This window comes from Ochotona princeps, chromosome 17 (assembly GCF_030435755.1).
Source record: "Ochotona princeps isolate mOchPri1 chromosome 17, mOchPri1.hap1, whole genome shotgun sequence".
Classification (NCBI taxonomy): Eukaryota; Metazoa; Chordata; class Mammalia; order Lagomorpha; family Ochotonidae; genus Ochotona; species Ochotona princeps.
In genome coordinates this window covers 9,908,629-9,928,754 of record NC_080848.1, presented here as the reverse complement: position 1 = coordinate 9,928,754, position 20,126 = coordinate 9,908,629, and the positions used below count along the sequence as shown (strand labels likewise).

General features: G+C 48.8%; 1 protein-coding gene across 1 annotated transcript in view; it reads right to left on the bottom strand.

Moving 5' to 3' along the window:
* The window catches only part of PRKCA (protein kinase C alpha), a 378,435-nt gene that overhangs the window by 43,205 nt on the left and 315,104 nt on the right, over positions 1–20,126 (bottom strand). The window contains exons 6-8 of the mRNA XM_004592966.2: positions 19,909–20,065; positions 18,868–19,002; positions 18,549–18,645 (exon numbers count right to left, since the gene is read on the bottom strand). Coding sequence (XP_004593023.1) covers positions 18,549–18,645; positions 18,868–19,002; positions 19,909–20,065 — 389 coding nt within the window. The remainder of the gene's footprint in view (positions 1–18,548; positions 18,646–18,867; positions 19,003–19,908; positions 20,066–20,126) is intronic.

Genomic DNA, 20,126 nt, shown 5'->3' with positions numbered 1-20,126 from the left:
GGTCACAATGGCCAGAGCTGAGCCGATCTGAAGCCAGGAGCTTCCTACAGGTCTCCCATGTAGGTACAGGATCCCAAGGCCCAAGTCCTTGGGCCAGCCTCTACTGCATTTCCAGGCCACAAGCAAGGAGCTGGACATGATGTGGAGCAGCCAGGGCATGGACTGGTGCCCGTATGGGATCCCAGTGAGTGCTAGACAAGGATTTAGCTACTAAGCCATCGGGCTGGGCCCCTGGGATACCTTCTGAATGAAACCAAGTTCCATGGCTGAATCACAAATGCTAATGAAACAAACGTGGGAACCTTCTTCCTGTCCTGCACCAACCTTGTCTTCCTCAATGGACAGTGGGCCCTAGGAGGGAAGGACCATGTCTTACCTCTCCCTGGACTTTCAGCTCTAGATACCTACGTAGAACTCACTGAATCTATCCCAAGCATTCATTCACCTGTGTGTTCCTGAAGCAGCAGGACTGATCAAATGTGCCAGCATGGCTGGCTGGAGGACAAACCATGGCAGAACAGCTGTTGTTACTGGGTAGGGTGTGGGGGACAGTAATCCCTGGGCACCAGGCACCTGGATTTCATTGTCATCTGAGCTCTTGTCATCAGTCAATTACTGGCTACATTTGAGGAGCTGGGAGAGAAATGCTGGTGGCAGGAGATAGCCGCACTGGACTTAGCCCCATGGCCAGCAAGCCAGCAACATGCCTAGGCTGTTTCTCTGAAGTGGGATTTTCCCCCAAGGAGAAGGGTGATTTTCCTCTATTTTCTCAGATCCTGGCCAAACTTCTCAGCTGAAAAACCACAGCAAGCCCTGAGCTGACCATCTCTTTCCTTGAGCCTTTGAGGGGGATGCTTGGTAACTGGCCTTGCACGTTGTTGACATCACTGTAGCTGCTGTGAACACAATCTGAACTTGACTGGCAGTGCAAGTTAAGTCAACATATGTACAACGATAAAGCCAAAGCTGACATCCCAACAGCAGAGAGTTCTGAGGACCCGAGAGGGGTACAGGCAGAGGCCTGTGGGTGTCCTTCACCACACTCCACCAGCACGGCCCCAAAGCCAGGCAAATGACTGGAGTTCAAATTGCAGGGGCTGCCCTGTGCAAGCGCTCCTGAGCTGCTCCAAGCCGATGTCAGCCCCTGAGTAAATTGCCCCTAAGTCCTGAGTCCTGCCCACTCATTCCCAGGAGTCATGGAAAGAGAACAATGGAGTGGCATCCATGAGTTGGAGACCCACGGCTTCTACATGAGCTGCCCAGTACTGGCATTCCTGGCACCCCTTCCCTAGATGGGATTCCCCTCTGCCTTTCAGAGTTTTATTAACTCTGCAGAGAATAGCTCAGCCAAGAGAGTGGAGCTTGCTTCCTGACTTGGTCACGCATGGCTGGCGGCTGGGGATGAGTTTCTTTTCTTCTCCATCCCTCTGTCCTTCCTCTACAAGACGTGTTGGTGCTCTCCTGGGCTCTTGTAGGGGCTGAGTGAGTGGGACAGTGTGAGCCTGGCCCTGTTGAGAATTCAGTGCTGGGTGCTGCTTGTTGTTTGCCTGCGTTCCCCTCTATTTTCTCAAGAGTTGCCCACGGAGTCCTGGCACACAGCTCTCACACAGGACATGTGTGCTGTTGAAACTGTGGGAGCCTCGTGTGAGGTGCATTCATCCCGCAAGTACCTTGTGTGTGAGACATGCCCTGGACAGGATTCTGGGGACATCAAGATCAATATGAAGTCACCTCTCTGTGAAAGCTCTTGTGGTGCAATAGCCCTGCAGTCTACATCACTGCTATCCAGAATGTGGTCCCAGCATCAGCTTTGCTGGAGGGGCTTATCCAAAACGAATTCCAGACCTTGTGAATCAAAACACGCATTTATAACAAGATCCCTAAGTAGTCCCTGTGCATGATTAATTTTGACACATGCTAGTCTAAAACACTGGGACACATTTCAAAGATCCCTCTCAGATTCAACAATCCTTGAGATCCTTTCTGCCTTGAACACTCCTTGATGACAGAAAACTCAAGCGCAATCCTAAAAAAAAAAATCCCTGGATTTGTATTCCCAGAACTGGGATCAAATTTTGGACTTACTCATGTACACTGTGCAGTGTGGTGTCTCTGAGCACCCAGCCCCTGACCTATGATCCACAGCAAGTAGGACTGCACACCTGGGTGTGCCACAGGAGCTGTGATGGCACCCTTCACCCAAGCACCTCACATTTCACCCTTCTGGTCTCTTCTGCTTAGCCTGGGAAGGAGACGCTAGGCCCACTTTTCTCTAGCCTTCAAGCGCCTGCCACACACCTGAGCCCTATGCATGGACCAAAGGCCTCTGGGATTCCATGAGCCACCACAAACAAGCCTGCATTAGTCGGCCAGGTGGATTCAGGGACCACGAATCCTGTGTTGTGCTTGGAGTGGAGCTGGTCCCTGCTGACACTCCTGCTTTTGGGTAGCTGCCAATGTTATACAGTCCCAGCGAGTGATGGGGTGTTGGGTCATGGTGGGAGAGTCCTCACAGAAGGATGAGTGCTTTTCTTGCAGGAGTGGGTTAGCTGCAGCAGGAGCCTGGCCCCCTCTCTCCTTCCACTTCTCCCTTGCTCCTTGCTCTTCTGTTTCCTGCCCCAGGTGAATCTGGCTGGGACTCTCACTGGAAGCCATGCAGCTCGCATGCCAGCGCCATGCTCCTGGACTCTACCACAGTGGGCTAAATAAACTCCTACTTGTCACCAAACATCTCAGGTGCTGTGTTCAAGCAAGAGAAACTGGACAAAGAGACCATGAGATCCCCAGAGGCTGCAGAGGAGGCACTACAGTAGTTGACACTGCCTGTGGAGGCCGAGGCATGACCTTCCTAGTGGGCTCCCCCTCTGTCATGATGGACAGGAGCAGGGACAGATTTGGGCTCCAGCAGTTTACCTGGAGTGTTTTAAGGAGCCTCCCTCCTGAAAGGCTGGGCCAAGCCTGTTACAGCAAAAGACCTTACCTGTACTTTGATTAAAAAACTTTGATAAAAGGGAACCAACCTGAGCACCAGGATTTATGATGTTGGAAAATAGAACAAAGGGACTTTAAACACTGCAGCTCTTTTGTTTCCTCATCCAACCAGTGCACCGCAGGTTTTCCTGGCTGTGATTCGATGACTTGGAATGCAGGATTTTCAGGTTTCTCCCCAGGTGGTGTCTGTGGCACGTGCTGAGCTGTGTTTCTGTGCTGCCACTGGTGGCACAGAGCTATGAGACCAGCCAGGGTCCTCTCCTCCCCGTGTCAGAAAAATCACCAGTAATAAAGGCATTACAGATAGTCCCGGAAAGCCCTCGAGGGTGTTCACAATTCCAGGATCTCTGGGGTAACATTTTGCAAAGCAGATCTTCCAGGGTGAAGCTGCATGTGCTGAACCCGAGGACTTGCAGCTCCATTGCACTCAGAGTCCCGGTGCAGAAGAGCTGCTGTGCTTCCGTTCAGCTCAGGGGCCGGGGGATTTCACCAGAGAGGGCTTGCACCAAATAACATGCACTACCCTCCCACAATGGGAGCCATTTTTTTCTCTGGGAATTTCAACAGCTTGCAGGTGCTGAGACAGTTTGGAAATGGTTGGCGGCACCTGGTTTTGCTGCACACTGTGGCGTCCTTCAATGTCTGAGACCCGTATGAACACACACCAGCTACGGTAGGTGGGAGAGCAGGACAAGCAAGTATGCTAGCACCAACTGCCGGCTTTGTCCCTGATACCTTTTAGTGTACAAGTTCTTCCTAGAGGTGCTGGATTCTGTCCAGAGATTCATGCGCAGGAAGGACGCCTGGGGTTGAACGCACCCATGTCTCCCAGGGACCTCTGGGAAACCCTCTGAAGGAGGGGTTCACGTCCAGCCATATATTAAACGTGCTCATTCTTGGCTCTTTGGCACCTACACGTTCAACAATATAGCATCTCCCAGCTTTATCAAGCATATGGCTTAGATTTGTATATTTATCAAAGATGACTAGTATGGATTGAGATGAACTTGACAGCAACAGAAGTTTTGTTCTAATTCTAAGCTACTAAGGGCAGACAAGGCAGCAATGCCCGATTGCAGGGACAAATGACTAGCCGCGGATTTCTCCTATAACAAAAAATTTTTTTTTGTACAATGAAAATGCTCTGCCTTCAGGATTTATTATCTGCTGGACTCTGGCAAAAGAGAGGAGCAGTGTTTCTGTGCTGCTCCACATGTGGGAGCATGGTCTACAGTAACAGCCATGCCGTGGACAGCCCAGCACCAAGGTAGCGGCTCACCTCTAACTCACATGCTTAATTGGACCTACTACGTATGGCACTGGTCAAGAGAGAGCAAGTGTTCCCGAAACAGAAAACTGCAGAAGAACCATTAAAGACTTTCTCAGCCAGACAGCTGGATTGTTCTAAACAACGTCATGACACCTGCCTCCTCCTTGGTAACTGGGCGAGTGGCAGCCTTCTGCTGAGCCTACCTGGAGTCAACCAAATGCCCACAGCTTTCCCTGGCTGAGTCATTCCTCACCTCTGGATCCTGCCAGCACATGGCTGCCTCTGCACGGTCTGCTTCCAGGATGCTCCTGGGGTCCCTTCTCTCGGCCCTTGGCCCCCATCATGCTTCAACACCAGGCTTCCCCCACTTGCTCTGTTGACCTTCTATCCTGTCAGCCCATCCCTGTGGTCTGAGCTCACTGCTATTCTTTTTCCTACCTGTTGGCTTGTCTCTCCTTGACACTCCCTCCACTGCAGGGGGCACGGGAGCCCGACTGGTTATCGGAGTATCTCCAGGGCTGGAGTGTCTGTAGTATGGTGCTCCCTTCCCAGGGTCAGAACGTGTAAATGAGCATGGGGAAGGCAGCTGAGTTTCACAAGACATTTTAAAATAAATGGATGTACTTAAAAGAAGAAGAAAAGAAGAAAAGGAAAACATTGAGTACTGCCCCTTAAGTCTCTGTTTGGAGAACCCCTGCCCCCTGTCAGGGTGTCTGGTTCAAGTCCCAGCTACTCTGCTTCCAACTGTAGTCCACTCCAATGTGATGGCCCCAAGTACCCGAGCCCGATCACCCACGTGGGAGAGCCGGATCAAGTCCCAGCCCTTGGTTTCAGCTTGGCCCAGCCTGGCTGTTGCAGACAGATATTTCTGTACCTCTCTGCCTTTCAAAACAGTTGGGAAAATTATTGCTTATATATAATTTTTATACCACTGCTGTACTAAGTTATAAAGGGTTTAGATGTTCATTTTAGAAAACCTGAGAGGCATGGATGAGTTAAAAGCAAGACTTCAGTGCATGTAATTTCTCTTGTCACCCACTGAGAATCTCTGCTAACACTGTGAATGCTTGATTGGGCCTTTCTTTCCATGTTCTCTCACATGATATACACAGAATGACACAGCTTGTAATTGGCTTTTCCCTTCATGACAAGGGGTCTTCTACCACAGGATCCACATGGCTGTGAAACTGTCCCCTTATGTGGCTCTACCATGGTCTGACCATGCCCTCTTGTAAAGGAGGGTGACAGCATGGAGAACTTGACAGGAACTGGGCAGCAAGGCTGCGCCAGCACAGGAACGGAGATGAGGCCATGTCTCTAAGGCAGCTCGCCTCCTTGGGTTCTGGGTCCACAAACCCTGGCTTTTTAATTGGGGCTCTTCCTCCCATCCCCTTTAAAGGTCAGCAAATTTCTCCCATGAAGGTCCAGAGCGAAAGCGCCTGTGGCAGCCCATGTCCCACCCACCCAGCTCCACCATCGCAGCAAGGGAACCAGCCTGGCCGTCTCCCAGTCACAAGGGTGATAAACACCGCCACCTGTTCTGCTGCTGTGCTTGTCCTGTCCAAGGTTCTCAAACTGTTTCTCTTGCCTTACAATTAGACTCACTCAAAACACGGGCAGCTCCAAGAATCTCTGCAGTGCATTGCAGGAAGGTCAGTCTCCTCTCTGTCTCTCTGTCTCGTCTCTTTCATGCTGTAGGATTTGCTGACTCTCACAGGACACAGAAGTTTTGTGGCCCCCACAGCACAGTGAGCTAAGCACTCACTCGGCAGAGCAGACATGTGAGGGAAGGGCATTACATCCTCCTCCTCCTTTTTTTTTTTTTTAAATGAGAGATAGTTTCTGTGAGCACATTGAGCAGGGCTGTTTCCACTGTTAAAAAATGAATTTGCAGGAAGCCAGCAGGCCTCTGTTGTTATGGTGACCGAGCCATACTCCACAGGGGAAAGTGACACTGGCGGCAGCGACGACACCGCACTTGGCCGGATGTGAGAAACGAAGCAGAGCGCTTGGCTCCTCTCGCACCATGCGTCGGCCGCTGCCAGCACCTGGTGTGGCTTCTCCATGGCCACCCTATCTTCCCCACCCTGCTTCCTAGGTTTGGCCACTGACTGCTGCCACACCTATCTGTCAGGTGGTTAGCCTGGAAGGAGGCTGATCTGCTTCACCTGCTCTGCGCCTTGTCCCTAGTCCTTCCAAGCTGCTAAGAGCCCAGGCTTACACACGTGTCCCCCCTAAAGTGGCTCTCGGTACGTTTTCTATCTGCAAAAGGAGTGGCTGACTTCCAAGGGAGCTGATGGCATCTCTTGCCCACCTGAGAAGAGAGACGGGTGTGAACAGACCTGGCTGTGGTATATGGTTACAGATATTTGGGGACACTGGTGGGTGTTTTGAAACCAGTTTGTTTTCCTGCTAGGCGGGCTGCCCTGGGCACTGGGGCTATGCTGGCTGTGGCTGGGTCAGGAGCCCTGGGAACTCATCTAGGCAATCAAAGGAAATGGTTTCTCAGACAGCCAGGTTGCTTAGAAATGGGGTGCTTCTCTGTGGCCAAACAGTAGCCACGGAAAGAGCCATCAGCATGGGCCTACAGGCCCTGCCTTGTCCTGGGACCACAGGGCGATGGGACTCTCTCTACAGGTCAACCTCATCAAGTTCCTTAGAAAGTTCTGCAAGATCCAAGCGGTGTGCAGCATCAGTGCGTTTTCCACTCACGGATCTTTACTGCCCTCTGGTGGCACCGATTTCCTCGAGTCGCTGCATTCTGGTCAGATCTTTTAGAAGGTTTGCTAGGCCATCAAGGGAGGCCAAGGCCTAATTCATGCTGCAAAGTGGCACAAACAGGAGGCAGAAAGGGAATCACCCCAGCTTCACCTCCACAGAAGAAGACCCGGAGGCTGATGGGGATCCTGGAACCAAGGAGCCTCCCGGAACCATGGTGCCTCCAGAAGCCAGGAGTGGGTTTTTGGCATCTCCATGTGAAGCAGGCACAGTTCTAGAGCTCGGTGTGCTTTCTGCATCTTACCAAACATTCCCTCCAGGGCTTGGATCCATGAGCCACAGGTTCGAGAAGGGGGCAGGAAGGGAAAGCAAGCAGTGACAGAGGTGAGAGGACCTCCTGCAAGGGCTGGGGATCAGAGTCGCTGAGTTCACCTCTAAGGTAGAAACAAAGAACCCAGAAAATAATGCAAGATGACAATTCTATGAGGGCAAAAGTCAATGCAAGAGCCACTTCTTAGGAAATGTGCGGTAAAATAAGCGGAGTGGTAGCTCCTGAGGTCAGTGACAATGAGACAGATAAAGCATAAACCCAAGCCATGACTCCCCCAGAGAGGGGGCTTCTGGCCAGGCCCTCCTCAGGAGGGGAGATGAGCAGGACGATGGGTACCTAGAGGTCGAGGCTTGGAATAGCAACCTCGCCGTCCCTGAGATGCTGTGGATATCAGTTTGGCGGTTCCATCTGCATCTTTTATGCCTTCATGGATCACTGCAAGCATTATGAAAGTGGAGCTGATGGGCATTAAATTTAGCATGGCATTTCCATAATCGTTGATTTCATCCCATCTTCATAGAGATAGTTTTAAAACCACACCAGTGCTTAAAAGCCAGGGACCTAATTATAACCACTGGGACACCTGCTTCCAAGGCTGGCTCAGCTGTGTGGCTGGGGGCTGCTCTTAGGGCACTTTGGAACCATGGGCTCATGGGGAAATCTGGGGTGTCAGGAGCAACGATGAGCATGGGATTTGGGGTTCACCACAATTGGACCGGAATGCGAGGCCTCAGCGTCCTCTTCTGTGACGTGGACTCAGCCTGCAGGTGGAGGGTGAAAGCAGGGCTTGGTAGTTGCTGGCAGTATCAGAGTGATAATCCTCAAGGAAGGGAGCAGAGGTTAAGCTAGTTATTGAGGGCTTCTTGTGAAGAGGTAGGAGGTCCTGGGGCCACAGGGGACTTGATCGTGGCTAAGCCGATGACAGGGGTTGTTTATCAGAGCTGGTCTCTAGGGCAGGAGAGGTCCAGGTGAGGAGCCTTGGGGAAAGGGGTTTCCCATCTCTATCAGCAGGCACAGGCCCAGGGACACAAAGGGCCTTTCTTGCTTTGTTCATTGTGTCCACACCATAGGACACATGTGGCTGAAGCATGGATTCACAAACTTGCCTTCTCTCTGCAGGAGGAAGTGGAGAAAAGTGACTGAGACCAAGTCACTTTGAAGGTGGAGGAAGCCTTCAACCAGGGACTTCAGAAGGAGGGAGTTTAGAAGAGGGTCAGGCTGAGCCTAGATTTAATGTGGCCACTGTCTTCCCTGCTAAGCAAGAGTCACTAGCTTGTCCCCAGTGGAGTGACCATAATACCTTGATCCTTTTTTTTTTTTTTTTTGAGAAATCAGCTCTTTGTTGTGCTCCCAGGATCACTTGAGAGTCCTGGGGGTGAGCCCCCAGGTGAGTCTGTTTGTTTATAAACAGGTGTCTCTTACCGCTTCTGGGAGGCATTGACAGTGGGGAGAAACTGCCTGGGGGCACTTCCAAAGTGCCCATGCTGCCTGGCATGCAACAGGACTGGGAACACACATCTGAGGATGGCAGTGGCATCATGGGTCCTGAATGGACAAGGTCACCCTCTCTGTAAGACTTGTGAAACCTCAAGAAATATTTCTCTGCCTTTACCTCCTGGGTTCTTTTCAGATGACCTGTCTGGGGGTGCACACCCATATTCTAGAGATGAGAAACTCCAAAGTCAGTACTAAGCAGATACTCCCTCTAGGAAAGCAAACATTCTGCATGGATTCTAGCTTGAGGGTTTATGCTTTCTAGATTTTTCTGATATAAATATACTGTGACAATCTATGGCTGACTTTATCTTGAATTATTTGAGAGGCAAAGAAACAAAGAGACCAGATATCCATCTAGTGGTTCACTTCCCCGAATGCCTGATGCAGGTAAAGCCCAGGTCTGCCATGTGAGTGGCAGGCATTGTCACCTGCTACCTCCCCAAGGTCTGCATTACTAGGAAGCTTGAATTGGGAATTGAAGCTTTGAAGCCAGGACTCCAGAATGGGATACAGACATGCCAACCACGAACAGTGATGCCCGAGGGCTGTCACACTAACAAGGCAATGCATAGACAGTGCAGCTGCAACTAATCAGCTGCCCAGAAGACAGCAGTGCCACCAGAAATAACAGACTAGGTTTTAAAAATAATTCACATGCAACTTGCAAAATTCTACCAGATAGTCTGAGAATAGAACAGTTGGTTGATGATGTTGCAATAATTAAGCGAGTTGGCAAAAAATTTAAAATGAGAAAAAAAAATGCAGTACAGTGAGCAGTATAAAGATAGGCATCAAGAAGATGGCAGCACTCTGATGACGTTAGCCCATGGTATGTTTCAGCACATACATTCCACGTAAAGGCATTCATGTAGTCTAAGTGTACCATCCTAACCGCATGCCCATGTAAATATACACATCCACAAAACTGAAAATAAATCGTAGGTTGAATTTACCTTTAGTCAATAGTTCCTTGATAAATATTAAAATGATTCTAGTTTGACAAGAAGTCTGGTAAGTTCTCTCGGTGACTGATACACAAATTATTAGTGTTTTCCCCTTGTCGGGCTGGCCACTTGGAGGGGCCTGGATGGACTAAGACACGAGCAAGGATGAGATGAGAACTCGCACGATGCACACTACATCCTTAACACTGGGAGACATGCTCAGAGGCCGACGGTCAGCAGCTACAAAAAATGAAGGCAAGTATTTTTGCACAAGGCCAAGTGGAAGAGAGGGTAGGAGATATACTACCTCAAGAAGTGGATATGACATCTCCCAAAAGGAAAAAAAATAGCTAGTTTAGTAAGGGGAAAGGCTCTGTTTAGACAAACAAGCTCTATAGAAAAATCCGAACTGAGGACAACGCAGCAGCAGGGGGAGGGGCCGGACGGTGAACTTGGGCAGGTGCGCTGCCCAGGACCTCGCCAGCATGGGCCTCATTCAGCCCTTGGTGGGGCTGTTTGAAAGGTCTGGAATCAAGCCATGGGAGCTGGGACCCTCTTCTCTTCTTCCTCATGGCATTTACGTGACTAGATGTGGTCTCAGGTCACACACTCCTACTATCAGGAACATGTTGAGTTGTGCCTACCTACATGCTGCAGGATTTGGTTAACCCATTTGCTCGAGGTAACACACAGGGAGATACACAAGAGCTTCACGCACTGCCATCTTTCAAACAACTGGAATAAAACCAAACTTGCCATGAATACTATCAACCAAATTTGAAGCAGAAGGCCCCTCAGTATCCTGAAATGCCCAAGATTACACAACTTGGTGGGTTAACTGGATGGCAGATGACCAGAACTGCTTATTGCTTCTTTTTGTCTTTCCGTTACTGTTCAAGGAAACCCATTGTGACTGGGCAAGTACAGTCCCTCAGGTGCTAACTGGAGAACCGGCTGAGACGATTCTCATGAAGAAATCTACAGGATGAATAATGGGAGTTCATACGGCCCGTGAGATGCCTCAGGGGGCGAACCCAAGAGCATGTCTAACTTCCATGCACCGAGTGGGTTCTGACAGCCTTGAATCTCAACAGAGGAGATCAAAGGGAAACAGAGTTATTCTTTTACTTCTAAAGCTTTGTCTGCTAAAATAGGAAAGTGGTTGGGTCATTTGTGTTATAGCTCCTCACAAGGTTCAGATAGGTTATCTCTTATCGCTTCTATGGTCCTTTAATTCAGTAATCACAAATTTATAATTGTTCTCAATATAAATCAATTTAGTCCAGCCCCAAAGGCTGATGTGACCTTAATCCACATCAGGAGGGACCAACAGAGATATCTGATTGGAATCTTAATGTTCAGAAATCTTGGAGGAGATACAATTTTCCCTGTTCCTTTCTGATTGGACATCCCAGTACCTGCTTGAAAAGACCCTGGGCACTAGATCTCCTGGACTGGCTGAGGTGCCCTCAGAGCACCTGGCATGGTTTTACGGACAAGCTTCCACCTCCAGCTTCTCTCTGAGCTTGGGCACAAAATCCCTTCAGCAGAGGTACTACCATACCATGACTGCACAGCTTCACTTCTTTCCAGCAGCCTTTGGATGGCGTCTTCTTAGATTCAAATGGACTCAGAAAGAACTTGTGGGCTATTTCGTGCTTGGATATCATAGATCCCCATTTGGAGGAAAAAATTAAACAAAGCAAAGGAAAGGTCAATGTGGGGAATCAGCCCAGACACCCATCTCTCTCGTCCCCTCCCTCACAACATGTACAAGAGCTCCATGGGCTCATGTCCTGGGCTGCATGTCTGGTGCCTGGGTGGATATGAGGAAGTAAAGTCGCTCTGCTCCATGTGGAGGTGGCACTGCTGCCCCGTGTTAATCATTCAGTTTCAGTTAAGTGCTCAAGACACGACAATCAATGAACTGACTGAATCCCAGAGCGATGATGCTTTAGGACACCAACGGGTTGCCTGGGTGAGCTGCAAAGTGCAATCATTGCTTGTAGCTGACAACAGTTTCAGAATGCAGAGATCAAACTCATGCAAACTATGACACCCATGAACACTGCAGTCACAGATCCTGGCCCTCATTTTGGGGAGCAGGGGTGGGGTTGCCATTTTGAATTTCCTGAGACCTTGGTGGTCCTAAGTTTTTGGGAGCGCCATGTCACATCAGGAGAGCACAGATCTTTTCAGCAATGAGGCTTGATTAGGGTCCATGAGTGGAGACTGGACACAGAACTGACTTGTGGCCTAAGTCTGACACCTCACCTGGATGCCTGCTCATCCATCTACGTACTGCCTAGCAGAGAAGCCATGGGCTGAGAAGAAAGTTCTGCTTCCTCTCCACTGTGGCAGTGAAGTACTGAGATGAGAAAAGGGGGTTTGTGGAGGGGTGGAGGAAGAGAAGGGAGAAGAAGTCAAGGAGAAGTGTGGTCTTAGCTAGGAGCTCCGGGTCCTTCACCAAGCAGCTAGAGTATGTCCCTTCTGTGTTGCCATTTTCCCATCAATGAAGATGACAGTAAATGTCCCCTCCCAGTCCTGACACTGTTGTTTCATGAGGCCAGGGCTCAGTCAACTTTTTCTGCACAAGACCAGATGGCACATGGCTGAAACTCTGTATTCACAAACTCTCTTTTGCATAGCTATAATTCGGCTGCTGTAGTACAAGAGCAACCACGGAGAATATACACACAGGTGAATGTGCTGTGTTGATAAAATCCTGTTTATGGACACTGAAATTTGAATTTCACCTAATTCGCATGCTTCACCATTTTTAGATTATTTTTAAGCTGTTTAAAAATATGGCAACCATTCTTAGCTTGTGGGCTAAGCAAAAACAGGTGGTTGAGTGTGGGTCACCACAGCTTGTGCTGTTTAATGTAGTGATAGGTCCTCACCACTGTGGAGACTGAGTTTTTCCTTCATCTTTGAGGTCTCATCGTCTTCATGAGTACTTTTTACATCTTCCTGGGCTGGAGGATCACTTGGCAATTGCGTGCAAATACAGGTGGGATCAGTGCAATATCAGGCAAGGCCTGAAACTCCACATTCTAATCTCCCTTCCTCCCAGGTGCCACTGGCCCACCCATCCTGCCTGCAGGTGTCAGTATACAGGGCATGGGCTGCTACCTCCTCTATGAGGACTCCCAGGGGTCTAGAACTCCTGGGACTGATTTTCCTGGGGACTCTTCCGCGTTAATCATGATTCTCTATGGATCAAGGGAAAACACCAAATTGTTTACATGTGATGTCACACTAACTCAGGGTTTTTCCTGGGGAGGGCAGACAGTGGTGCCTGAGATACAGTAGGCAAGGACTTGCCACCCTGCTGATGTTTGTACCAACGGGCAGGGCTCTGTGTCTCCTGCCCTTCCAATTCCTGTAAGTGGAAGGGAGCATCCTTGGTACTTCTGCTAACTCCTGGTGCATACCAGGGCCTGGCAAACTTGGCAACTGCTTCTAACATTTAATATCAGGCTTGTTCTCTCTTCAACCAGCAATATCCACCCACAAGGCCACCCGCTTACGACTTTCCACATCATTTTGAGCATGCATTAGGATGGGGCAGACAGCTGGAATGTACAATCTTCTTTTGGTCTCTTAAAAAAATTTCTCTAGGATAAAAGAAGCCGAAAAACATTTCCGATGCTCTCCTACAAGTGCACTCCCCTCCTGCCCCAAGGAAGTCAGAACTGCAAGCTATTCCTTGCAGAGGCTTTTCAAGGGCTTATCTGCCTGAAGGGCAGCGTGGATCTCTGACAGTGACCTAATGAGCAGGTGACAACAGCTTCCAATACTAAATCTTGTGGTACTTCAGGTTTAAGATAAAGCTGAAGTACAAACATTAATGCAATCTCTTTTTCAATGGATGTGCAGCTCAGAAAAATTTTTCTAACACCACAAAATTTAGAAAGTAATTAAGTCAGTTATTTAGGGACAAAAAAAGAGCAGAATCCATATTAGGCACACAGATTTTCTGTTTTATATCTAAAAGGTCATCTGAAAGTGCTCAGGTTTCCATAGTAACTGTGGCAGGCCTGATCAAATCAACAGATAGCTACCATTTGTCCGAGGGTCTCCAGTGAACTATATATAGAACTATATATATATTTTTCTACCCTTCTGGAAAAGAACATCCTGAATTAGATAAAGTAGTCAAAGACAAAGTGCTTCTGGAAAATTCAATTTCAACAATAGCACCTAGAAGAGAAAAATACTTGCTTGCTCTTTCTATACATAACCTAGCAACAGTCTCGTATGTTGATTTGGGCACTTTAACTGCAGGAGTAATTGAGTCATCTTACTTTTTCACCACACTCGTGGTCTCCAAATGTATGCATGCCCACACACACACACACACACACACACACACTCATGAGGCCATCTGCAGTACCGCTAGGTACCTGTCAGGCTTCCTGTACCTTGGCACAATCCCCACAGCAAACAGATCCTTCCTGATCCTTGCTGTCTGGCTGTTGGGCTGTATAAAGCCTCTGAAGCCACTGGGTCGTCTGGCCCTGCCAAGGTAACTGCAGTGGGACTTGAAATCCAATACATCTTAGAACTGGCTAGTGTTAAAGCTGATAATCTTGTATGATCTGCAAATGATGTTATTAATATCCAAATGGCCTTTGGCAGGAAAAAGTTTCTTTATTCACTCTAGAGGCTGGGATAGCTCGGAGTGATCATACACACAAGAAGATCAAGACACACACCTGTTCTGCACACATCTGGGGTGCCTGTAGGCCAGCTGGGGGAGGGTTCTGCAGGTGAGGCTGCTCCAGGCCTCCTGATGGGATCCCCGGGCCCCTCTCCCCATCTCCCCCTTGTGCTGGTCACGTCAGCCGTCTGGGCAGGCCCTTGGCAGAGCATCCTGTGAACTCTCACTGTCCAGCTCCCTATTGCAGGCCTAGAGGGGGTCCATCTTAGTTCCAAGCTGGGCTGAGGGACAGTGACGCAAGCCGAGTGAAGCTGTTTCTTTCACCCTCTTGCATGCATGCTTGGGTTTTCCGCACCAGTGGTGTAAACTCTGCTGGACTCCCAGACTGCCACAGAAAATTTTCTCATCTGTGGGTAGCTGTCACGTCTGATGCTTCTGGGGCAAGTGTTGGGTGTGGTGGTTAAGATGCCACTTGGAATATACACAGCCCATACTGGAGTGCCTTTGTGTCTTGGCTCCTCCACTCCAAATTCCAGTGTCCTGCTAATGCATACCTTGGGAGACACCAGTTGATGGCTCAAGAACTTGGTTCTCTGTTCCCGGCTCCCAACTGCAGCTGTGGCACTAGTCCCTGGTCATTGCAGGTGCTTGGGGAGTGAACCAGAGGATGAGAGCATTCTCTCACTCTCTAATACACAGATAAAAAATGTTAAAAACACACACTTGGGCCCGGCGGCGTGGCCTAGTGGCTAAAGTCCTCTCCTTGAATGTGCCCCAGGATCCCATGTGGGTGCCGGTTCTAATCCCGCTGCTCCACTTTCCATCCAGCTCCCTGCTTGTGGCCTGGGAAAGCAGTTGAGGACGGCCCAAAGCCTTGGGACCCTGCACCCATGTGGGAGACCTGGAGGAGGTGCCTGGCTCCTGGCTTCGGATTGGCGCAGCACTGGCCGTTGTGGTCACTTGGGGAGTGAATCAGCAGACAAAAGATCTTCCCCCTGTCTCTCCTCCTCTCTGTATATCTGACTTTCCAATTAAAAAAATTAACAAATCTTAAAAAACAAAAAACACACACACTTATGTGGGCCCAGAATTGTGAGAAACAGACCCAGAACTGCATGTCAGCACTATATTAAAACAGGAGGGAACTTTAAAAGGTTTATGGACAGTGGAATAAGATCTCTTTATTTTGGTGTAAACCATTTTGAAATCCATGTACATATAAAAGTCCTTCAAAAATCTGATGGCAAATGTGAATTACAAAAACACTGCAGGATTCTATGGATGAACAAAGCCTGCAGTGAGCTAAGGTTCAAGCAACTTGCAGCAGTCTTGGGGTGTGGGAACATGAAAGAGCAGGGCAGGGCACCAGGAATCGGAAAGCCAGGGTGCTGAAGGGCTGTCAAGGAGACAGGGGCAGACCAGCACTGCGATATAGCAGGTAGTGGCATTAGCATCCCGTGTGTGTGCTGCTTCAAGTCTCAGCTGCTTCACTTCCAGTCCAGCTCCCTTGCTAATGTACCTTGGAAAACAGTTGAAGATGGTCCAAGTGATGGGGTGCCTGCACCCAAGTGGAAGACCTGGCTCTGAATCAGCACAGTTCCAGCTATTGCAGTCATTTGGGGAATGATTCATCCAAAGAAAAGATCTATCTCTTCCTTTCCCTCTTGCTTTCTCTGTAATTCTGCCTTTTAAGTAAATAAACAACCAAAAAAACCTTTAATATTAAAAAAAAATATTTGAAAGACAGAGATACAGAGAGACATACAGCGATATCCTCCATTTGCTAGTTTACTCCCCAAATGGTCACAGAAGCTGGAGCTAGGCTGATCTGAAGCCAGGTGCTTCTTCTGGGTCTTCCACATGCGTTCAGAAACCCAAGGACAGCAGCCATCCTCCTCTGCCTTCCCAGGCCGTAATCAGGGAACTGGAGTGGAAGTGGAGCAGCCAGGACACCAACTGATGCCAGCACCACAGGCAGAGGCTTAGGCTTAGCCAATTATGCTATATCACTCTCCCCTATCCCCACTTCTTCCTCTTTTTTTTAGAGAGAGAGAGAGAGAGAGAGAGAAAGAGAGAGAGAGAGAGATGTAGAATTAAACCCTTGCGCTCTAGAGAACTCTTAATGTGGGACCACCAGTCACCTATATGGGTGGCAGGAACCTAGTTACTCGAGCAATCATCAGGGCCTGTGAAGCTAAAGTCAGGAGCTGGAATTAAGAGCTGCAAATGGAACCCATGTACGCCCCTGTGGAAAGCAGCTATCTTAACCATTAACTAAATGCCTGTTCCCTCAGAAATGATAAAAGGAAGAGCGAGAGAGAGAGAGAGTGGGAGACAGAGAGAGAAAGAGATGTTCCAACCTGTGGTTCATTCCTCAAATGGTTGTTAATGGCCAGAGCTGGGTCAAGCCAAAGCCAGGAGCCAGGAATGAGGACTTTTTAATTAACAAGGAGTTGGAACAGAAGCCAAATCACCTGGGCTTTCCTCTTAGCTTGTCCCAGGCATATTAGCATCAAGATGAATTAGAAGAAGTGAAGCAGCCAGGATATGAACCCACTCATATGGAATGCTGGTGTTACATGTTATGGCTTATCTGCTATGCCACAACACCATCTCCCTGAGTTTTCTTTTAAAGATTTTTATTTTGTTTATGTGCAAGGCAAAGCTTAAAAGAGATACGGAGAAACACACAGAGAGATCTTTCATCTGCTGATTTATTCCCCAAATGGCCCCAACAGCTTTGGTCAGGCTAGGTTAGGAGCCTAGAAGTCCATCTGGGTTTCCAACATGGGTGGCAGGGGCCCGAGAACTTGGGCCATCCTCTGCTACCCTCCCAGCCACATAAACATGGAGCTAAATCAAAAGTGGGGTAGTGGGGATGCAATGCTGACAGCATATTGCCATGGCTAAGCCCAATGTGTCACAATTCTGGCCCCCAATTCTAAGTTTTAATTATCTGCCAACATTACAAGAAGTCAAACCCTGTTTATGATAGAAGAACCTGAACTGTTGGCTTCTCTTGAACAAGTGAGCTTGTGTTTGTGCAGAACCATAATCAGCCAATGCGGAGTCAAGGAGGCTGCCACATTTGGCCAGGCTTGATTTCACTGGCTTTCCCCAGACCCCACCTCTGCATGCTGCCATATGTTCACATGACCTATGAATCATTTATGTTCCTTATAGCTCCTGCCTTTTGGTAAGTGTTGCTAACATCCACTTTCACTCAGCATCAGGGTCCCGTGACATGAGGGCTCTTAAACACTTTTTTGATCCACCCTCTTTAGGATTCATGCTGTCCAGATGAGACCTTTACATATCTGTGAACATCAGAACAAGGAAGACAAGACTACCAGCCTTCCCCAGTGGTGTTTACAACAATCAGAAGTTGTGACATGGAACTGCAGCTAGGTGCTTACAGAAGAGCAAGTTGAAAGCAAGCTGAGATGTTTGAAAGAAAAAAAAAGCAGGCGGGGGGAGAAATGGGAGGGGAAAAGAGAGAGAGAAGCTAGGAAAAGAGAAGCAGGGGAAGGAAGCAGAATGAGAAGCCAGGCAGAAGGCAAACCCAAGCACCAACTGGGAAGAAGGGAGAGGCTGGCAGTTGCTAAAGGTCTGGGGCCAAGGTCAAGGGAATCCCAAACACAAAGGAAGAGTTCTTTTTAAGCTGCCCCCTGGCACAGGATTAGGAACATTCTGCTTTCTGTAGGAAAAGAATTTGAGATGCAGGCAAGATTTCAGAACCCCACATACAGCCTCGTAGGAGAGGCCAAACCAGCGTCTCCCCTTGGGAGGAACACAGGCGCTTCTGACAGGGAGCCCTGCTCATCTCCCCAGCGAGGTGCAGAACAATTTCTTACTCAGAGCTTAACCATGCTCTCATTTTCTCCACATTTCCAATCCTCATTCTCTAAATGATAATAGACACAGAACATCAGCAGCTGGCACAGGAAAGTGATTATAGGCAACATTAGTGTTTTTAAATAAAGAAAAAGATTAACATGTAAATTACTTTTTGCCTTTCAACAGAGAACCCGCAGCAGTTTGGTGCTGCTCAAAGTTCTGCTTTATATAACAGTGAGGAAAGGTGTGTCCAGTGCCCTTACGTGTGTATGGGGGGTATGGGAAGGTTCTCACCTCGAATTTCTGCCTGAGTTCTGCATTTCCATCTTCGTCGCCCTCTGGGATGGGCACATTGTAGTATTCCCCTTCTTCTTGGTTCAGCAACTTGTACCTGTCAACGACACAAGCAAGAAAGAAGTTAGGGGTGCTGTTTCTGTACCCCATGGGTGCACAACCCTACTCAACCTCTAATCAAGGTGCTTCATGAAGCACATCGTGAGCAGATAGCACCAGCAGCACCTGAGCCGGCACTGCCAAGATGCTCTCTGCTTGGCATCAGAGTCTCCAGACATTCAGGATTTGGAAGCACTGTTGGTCTCAGGACCTTCCTTACCATCCGCTGGCCGGCATCTTCATTAGCTCTGAAACACCAAAGGAAAGCGATCCCATGAAGTCATTCCTCGTGGTTCGATCCCAGTCCCAGATCTCTACAGATAGTCGTCGGTCTTTGTCGGAGGGTTTCAATTTGCTGCAAAACACAGGTGTACACACACACATGTTAAATTATGTGGATTGTGATTTCCTGGGAGATGTGGCTTGCCCACCCTAAGTCTGAGAAAGAGTGTATTCTTTGCTTTTCCGGTGCCAACAAAACACCAGTTCCTTATGCTGGCAAGCAGAGCTCTAGGCCAGGGCTTAGCTAACCATACCCCTTTATAAAACTGCCCACTGCCTGCTTTATCAAGTTTATGAGAACACAGCCACAGCCATTTGCCACAGATAGCTCATGGTTGCTTTGGCACCAGGACATCAGAACTGTGTGGGTATGACATGGTCTGTGCAGGCCACAAGGTCAACCCCACACACAGCACGGCGGCTTCCTGGGTGGCGGTGGACATGGAGGACTGTGTGCCGGGCTCAGCTTCTCCTTCATGACTCAGTCCTTCCTCCCCTTCATCCATATCCATCTCTGAAGTTCTGGCAAATCCTTCAAGGTCCATTCTAAATTCCACCTCTGAGAAGTCTTGTCTGAACGAAGGTGAGGATGACACGTCCCTTCAACACGAATGAGAACTTCGCTATTCAGCTTTCAACATCATGACTTAAATTCTTGCCTCATGCCCTTCTCTCAGACAGACAAGATACACTTGGCACATTTTTATATGGACTGCAACAGCTCACATAGAATTCTTCATTATAGAACCAGCAATGATCATCACAAGGGATTACAAAATACAACTCTTCGCAAATGAAGGTACCATCCACTAACAGGGGTGATGGCAGCCACCTGATGGCAGGAGCCTGAGAAGGTGTAACGCAGGAAGGCAATGGTTAAAGAGCTTCAGAGGGCATGTGCCTCATTACCTCTGGCCAGTGGGTGGGTAGCTATGTGGTGGGTGGGATTATCACTGGGCCAAGAGAAGAGACCACTTACAACGTAAAGGATTCATTCCACTGGGGGTTTAGTGTGGAGCGGATGGTTTTGGTTTTCTGTTTGCTTTCATTCTTGGGATCAGGAATGAGTTTCAGCTTCACGTAAGGATCTGAGAGTCCGTTTGGATCCATGGGAATCAGGTTTTTTGCGTCTCGAACTGGGAAGAGAGAGGGAAGGAAATGTTACACAAAAGGGAACCGCCCCATGTGAACCTGTGT